The 7,360-nt window shown below is 45.8% G+C and overlaps 1 protein-coding gene across 1 annotated transcript in view; it reads left to right on the top strand.

The window, feature by feature from the left end:
• Positions 1 to 227: 227 nt before the first annotated feature.
• T265_14657 (hypothetical protein) overlaps positions 228 to 7,360 on the top strand; it is a gene marked incomplete at both ends in the record, with an annotated part of 81,444 nt that continues 74,311 nt past the window's right edge. The window contains 3 exon segments of the mRNA XM_009174653.1: positions 228 to 352; positions 2,260 to 2,491; positions 3,870 to 4,002. Of these exon segments, the coding sequence (XP_009172917.1) occupies positions 228 to 352; positions 2,260 to 2,491; positions 3,870 to 4,002 (490 nt within the window).

Here is a 7,360-nt window from a genome sequence, read left to right as displayed (position 1 = left end):
AAGACAGAAGTGGGAGGACCAAGAGAATGAAGAATTCGGTTGCCGCTGAATAGTGGCTAGAGTAGAAACAAAGTCAATGGCCTGAAACGTGCAAGCTATTTTAATATCATCAGCGTACAGAAAAGGGGATCAATGATTGATTAAATCAGTGTTATTACTAAGGTATAGTGAGAAGAGTAGAGAGCCAAACACAGTACCCCGAACTCCGCTGCTAATGGGATGAGGTGATGACGATAATTCCTCGAGCATGGCGACCTGGGTTTTCCCAGTGGGTTAAGAAGGAAACCATCGCAGCAGCGGGACCCCCATCTTCGCAGCAATGGTACACAGCCCGGCATACTGGGCGCACAAAGTAAGGCTGAAGAAATGAACCTGGTGTGTGTTATCTAACCTCGGTGCCATAAACTCGTACTGCCGATTGTTAAGGGTCTTGGTGGTGAGCAGCTGATCCACGACAGGGAACTTGATAAGGAGCTCTAAGGTACGGGAGAATAATTGGGCATGGCGGATGCCGCATTAGCTATCTAGAGCAGATCATTGACCTGACGTATAGTGTGGAACCATGGTAGAGTGCTTCCACTGACTTGGGACTGTTCCCATTTTAATGGAGATATTAAAGAGACTAAAGATAAGGGTGTGGATGTCCGGGCCACCAGCGAAGTGGTACCGGCATTGCCTGGGAAATTGGAGTCTCTAAGGCGGATGAGGAACGAAGTTAAGTCGGACAGGGTAATTGAGAGAGCACAAATGGTCGGGTTTGTCTCTTCAACTGGTGCGGAAATTGGATCTCTAAGGCGGATAGGAAACGAAGTTAAGTCGGACAGGGTAATTGAGAGAGCACAAATGGTCGGGTTTGTCTCTTCAACTGGTGCGGTCACTTCGCAACCAGGTAGGGAACAATGTGTAGCTAGGGCCGATGTGGAGCGAACATAGCAGCTGGCGAAGTAAGGGTTTAGGGATTCTACAATGTCAGCAGGGTCAGACAGAGGCTTACCGTCTGCAGTCATAATACTTGGACTCGTACATGAATTTGAGAAGCAGCGCCTTTGATAGGGGTGCCCCCAGAATCTTGGATTGAAGAGAATGGGCTACGGCAGTAGATTCCCCGCGCTTTTTTAACAGCAAGTTTCCCAGTGGCAATCACATCCATAAATTTGGTAATTAGAATTAGAAGATTTAGATAATGGGATTCACGGAAGAACCCATGTTACTTCCTAATTATATGGCCTACAGCGGATAATCGAGTGGTTGAACGGCAACCAGAAACATAGGAAGCTCGTGTGGGAGCAACTAGACATGATGATGATAGTAGGTCGCTGTAAAGGGTGTTAGCAACGCTTTGCGTGTCACAACGAAAAAAGACTCTTCTTCGATTTTATGGCGCAACGGGATTACAATTACTTCAAGAATGTAGGGGAAAGCACGAAAGAGCTTAAGAAAGGAGGAGTAGGCAAAGGTTGATTACTCGTCCAGCTGCAACTGACAATACTTCGGGCCAACTTCAGCGGTGGAACACAGATAATCGTTGACAGGAGCTATGTCTAGGGTGTGGGCACCGCGTCTCGGTTGCCTTACATGCTGGGATTTTCTACGTCATTTGAATAGGATCCAGCAACTCTCTTTTTCGCACATGGCAAATTATCGGGCCAGGTGTCAAACTGATTTTGTGTTCAGACACATCTTAGCCACTCCAGCACTGCAGATGAGCTTGAAATGTGTGCGTCACTGTTGAAATAGTTCAGTACATTGTCATCGGAAATATTCGTTTCAGCTTCCGAATGCCCTATAAGCCTTAATCTTAGATGCGATTATCACGTTATCTACTCGGCGCGCAAGAATACTTATTAATCATTTAGGCATATCCAGCGAGCTGTTACGAAGATGGTTACCGAGCACAAGTACGTTGATTATGGGCTATATCCGGAGATAAATTTTTTCTCATCTTCGAATTATAGTAACCTCCAAGGTGACACAATACTAAGCTAATTTTGGCAAACTCAACACGTGCTTGATCGCCAGCCTACCAAGTACAAATCTACCCAAATCATGCCTCATTTAATCACGTACCGTCACAGCACTGATTATGATAAACGTTAATTTTTCCCCTGATAATGCCATTCACCTTATATGGCGTTTCCTTAAACTCAGAAGTCTTTGCTGTTCCCATTCCACTCCACCGTGTTCCCAAGCCTCGACCTTCGGAAGCACTTGCTCCGATCTCCCCGATGGCTGCATCTAACGTGTGATCTACGTCCACAGGGATACTCAACCAAACCAGAGAAATACATGTGATATTACATCGGCTCCCTTCTACCTCCGCGAATTCCCCCGACCGACTCAAAAATTCCGCACATTTCAGCTGAGTCACCCCAAACATGAATCCCGTTACGGGTCTATCCAGAAACAGAAGTGTGCTAATGTGATAATGGCACCCCGCGGCCATAATCGGTTCTATAGCACACTCACAACCATTCCATTCTTACTCAAGAAAGTAAATTCTAATCCACCACCGATGCACTATCAACTACGCACAAACTCTCCACCTGGCCCCAGCTACCTTCGGGGAGCGTTCAATCTATTTTCCTGAGCATTTAATCCGAAATTAACCATTCCGGTGGACTTTCAGTTAGTGATCATCTGTTGTATTGTTGACGGCCGTCTATGGGTTACGCCTGCAATGAGCCTGCCAGACAACGCGATAGGGAGAAGACTGAGAACTGGGGACACGGCTGTATTGCCAGGACAAAACATACAGATTGTCTGCGTAATGTATGGGATGACTAAATGGCCAAATATGGTCGTTCACTTGTTCGTTCTGTACAGCCAATGGCGATGTTCCGGTCGTGAACACTCTCGGGCCCACTACTCTGGCCGTGTTTGGTGAGCTCCGCCAGCGCACCTGCTTTTCCGGACGTTTGTACCGATGGTGACCTTGGGGATGCGTCACACTATGCACGTGTGCTTTTTTCCTGTCTGTGAGCGTCCTGACATCCTTAAAAGCCAATAGGTTTCTGCATTGTCCGCACTTCATCGTGTGTTAACAACGGCTCTCACTACTACAGCGACGGCAATGAGTCTGTAAATTTTCACCTGTAAACCACCATTCTGAGTTTGCTGCTAATATTTGTTCTCATTGCTAATTCTCTACTTCATCATTCCCACTCACGCCCTTCATGTTCCTGGCCATAATCCCAGCATCCCGACACCACGAGGCCTCAGTAGTTGTTTTCGGTTTTGGTTCCAACTGACCCACTGGATCACGCCAACGTTGCGGCTTCACCAGACCCCTTGTTCTGCCCCCCATTTTCGGTAATTCACAGTTGCCTGTCATGTATCAGATAGGATGCCACCTCTTTTGCCCTCTATCGTTTCGTTATTGCCCCTACTAAAAACAAAGAAAAACAAAACCTGAGTTAACATTCCGACCCCGCGATTCAATCCACGAATTATTGATCAAATGGGTTTTCATGCGAGCCCCCGTGATAGGGAACTTATTGCCCGGCATTGAAAATGTGGAGAGAGATGTGCCTTGTCATATTTCACGTTTTTTCCAGGAAAACCGTAGTAGCTGAACGAAAAAAATAAGCCCGCCCCAAAAGTTTGGTCCACCGCCTATTTTCTGTATAGAGCCGATGGTTTAATGTGGTTAAAGTCTTCTTCCGAACTCTCGAAATATGTCGCACTGAATTCATTAACCAACTTCAACTTTTCTTCAGCTTTGACTATCGGTTATTATACGGCACATTCAGGCCTTTTCTTATTCTGAAAAGGACAAATGAATTCATGGTGAAGCAATAGTTTGTTTGACTATGTCGTTGTTCTCTTATCTCAAGGCTATCTACTTCGTCTACATTTGATTTCGTATCAAGTCCGCCGCTGGCCATGCCGTTTTTGGGATATACCGCCCACCACCCCAGGATTTATTCGTGATTATGGAAACTTTGAGGCATGTGACCCTCAAGCGATCAAATTTTGGATACGGTTTCTTGCTGAAAGATGACGGTGAGTGCTTATACGAAAAATATTTTTTCTCTCTCCGTAAGTGCCGTCTAGACATATGAACTAAGCAGATCATGCGATCCATGTTTTGATACTTGGAATGGTGCCACGCGTCCTGATGGGTTGGAAGGAAATTATTCAACTTTTTTGGCGTGTAGTAAGCTATCCGAGGAACCCGTCCCCACGAGAACTGCCCAATCGATAGCCCGAGCAACCTCCTCGATTCTGCGCAACACCTAAATCAGGCTGGGTAATATCGATGAGTGTTTGGACTTGAGTGCAGAGGTCAGGTGATTCCGTTCACCTATTCTTCTCGCTACTGAAACTCAACTGTTCAGCTCTCGTAGTGAGCGACTTCCTTTCCCCAGTTTTCCTTCAACACACAAATGGCGGCTGTTAGTGTGGTGCCTAATACGCCGGTAATCCAAGTGTTTTGAATACGAGCAGTGTGGAGACATCAGAACCCGATTCAGTCCTCACTTCAAGTTGCTCATAGAGACGTTGGGTCTGTGTGGAAGCTTCGTCTTATAAGCCTCTTATTTTGCTTGCTTTAAGGACCCATTGTGGTTGTGGGATTTCTCGCCATCTTAGACTTATCCCACATGTTCTCTGCCCCGATTGCAGTCAATTTGGAAGCAGTTTACGTTGCACTCTCGGAAAGGCGGCGCATGCTATGAACAGTGGCACGTTGATCTGTTTTCTGATGGGGTTTTCGGACAACTAAGTCTTTCTCATCTATCCTCGGACCAGAGACAGTAGTGAAGTTGAGTAGCAGCTTATATCACTAATCTGGGTCAGACTCCATATATTTCCGCAATTTTCAACAGCAATGTTGCCGGCGAGACAACCTAACTAGTGAAAAATAATTGTCATGGTCAACCTACTTGATAGATCGGGTTGATAGTCAGGTTGAGATGGGTCAAATGTCTCGCAACGTTGCCCGGGCTATTTGTGAGTGGTTTCAGAGGTGTGTTGCCGCTCCCAGGAGACGACTTTATCGCAGCTTTGAGAACTGTGCCCCTTTGAGTTATACTTGGGGTTTTCAATTTGACACCTACGAAGTTTTTCATACTATACTGGTCGTTGAACAGAACTATGATGAACAGTCTCCAAGTTTTGGGTTGAACCAGTCATACTTATGCTACTAATGCCGTAGTGTACTCCGTAGGACACTGTAATTGTTCGTTGTCTCCATTTTCATCCAACATCGTCGATAAGCTAATTAGGCGAACGCTGGTAGCTATTGACAATGTTGATGTTCAAATCGTTCTTGATGAGAAACTTTGTCGGCGCGGAGTACGCAGAGGACATTGTTCTCACCTTTGAAGATGAGGGCGAAGATCAGGCTGATGAATTTAATTCGCGAATCCCAAAGGCCCAAATGACGTTTGCTCATTTGCTAATTTGATTGGATCTCAAGCGTCGCGCGTACCAGACTACAGTGAAAGCGTATTGCTGTGTGGTTGCGAGACATGGGCAGGTGATGAATGAATTGTAGACCATTGTTGTCTCAGAACTGTTACTAGTTTCGGATGGCGTCAAGTGATTTGTCGCGTAGCAATGGGGAAATTGGTGTTTGTGCAGCGAGTTACAAAGGGATTTGACCTTACCGTGGTGTGATGGTTTGTTTAGCTCCGTGCGACCAAGGGGTGTTCAGAGAAATTCGACACTCAGTTTTCGAAGCAGAGTAGTAAGGTAGTTTTGAGCTTGATGAACGAATTATTAATGGGTTGCGATTGCTGCTGTTCGGATGTTGGAGCATCTTCAAAATCTGTGGAAGACTCCATGTGGCGTAGGGTGACGGTTTCTTCCATTCAATTAGCGTGTCGGACATAGGCGTGCTCAGTGTTACACCAAGAGGCCAACCTCTTCAACTACGTGGTCATACTTCGAAGATCGCGTACTTCGCCGCATCAGAACTAGTCCTGGTGAAAGCAACCACTGCAGTAACTATGTAACGGTTGCGGATTTTCGGTTATGATGAAACATTCGCTCGTGTGGAATGGGATTGGTGACGTTGTACAACAAGAACGAATCGAATGGAACGCGTATTGTAAAATGGTCCCCCAGAGATTGGTCATAATGAAAGTGTGATATCTTTTCTCAAAGTTCCATTTAATCGTCCCAATTGACCATTCCCCTTGGGTCGCATGGAGTGGTTCGACTGGTGGCAACGCCTTTTCCATGGAAAAGTCACTTAATCTCATCCGAAATGAATAATCAATCGCCATCCGAATGCACAAAACTGGACAGGCCGAATGTTGTAAATACACGTATGAGACACAATATCACCGTAGACGAACTTATATCTGGACAAGAATAGGCGAAGAAGAAACGGGACTACTCGTCAACGACCGTCAGTAGATACTTGTTTCGAGTCGTTGAAGGCAGTGATCTTTTGAAATCAATGCTTCAACTTTCGACCGTTCGCGTGGCTTTAAAGAGTGTACCACCAAATGGCTTGATGAAATGGGGTTTTAATTCTGCACCCACTTGACACTACTTATTGACAAGTCGAATATACTCTAGGGAGGATTGGAGGTTCCTGGCTCGATCGAAATGTATCATGCTTGTTGCTCTGGGATGGCATAGACTTGCGTGTAAGTGCTTTAGGTCCAGCTGAGATGGAGTGTGCGCATAGACACTCCGAGAGAGCGTGTTAGCGGCTTTGTTTTCGATGCATGGTCTATAGGTTACGTCAAATGAAAAAGGCGATGACTCCATCCACCTACGTATTTGACTGGGTATTCTGGACAGGGAATTAAGTAGACGTAGTTTGTACGGTGTTTCAGTTCGATTCGGTCTTCAGCCCTCACAAGGTGTCGTTTCAACATGTCGATCCGGAAGAACGTTTACTATCATAATCCCAATGTATTTTTCGAATGGCGTCTGAAGTGCCAACTCCATGGGGTATTCCCACGGCGACCATAGGGTTGTCTTCCTGTCTCGCCGTTTCTAGTAACGTTCTTTTCATTTGTTAGGCAGTGAGCTTCATTGGGTATTTGTTTTCTTTATTTTGCAATGTTAAAGAGCAATGTCCGAGAATAGGGCTTTTGTGCCGGATGGATGCCAAAGTGACCTTGGATGATGTCATCATCATCATCAACGACAGCATGACATCAGTGCTCAACACCAATGCTTCACTGCCGTACAGCCATGACTCATTTGAAAGCCTTATTGTAAAGAAAAGAATAAAGGTGGATGGGGGAGGGACTTAGTGCTAGCTTAACACAATCATTCCGAGGTGCCTACACCTCCAGACATTCACTCAGGCAATCTGGACAGAAACTGACAACAAGAACGCCACTGACATCGGTTGACAGCCATATCTTGTAGTGTCTCCAACCAGGCACAGTGAGGA

This window comes from Opisthorchis viverrini, assembly GCF_000715545.1.
Source record: "Opisthorchis viverrini unplaced genomic scaffold opera_v5_232, whole genome shotgun sequence".
NCBI lineage: Eukaryota > Metazoa > Platyhelminthes > Trematoda > Opisthorchiida > Opisthorchiidae > Opisthorchis > Opisthorchis viverrini.
This window is presented reverse-complemented; position numbering and strand designations above follow the sequence as displayed.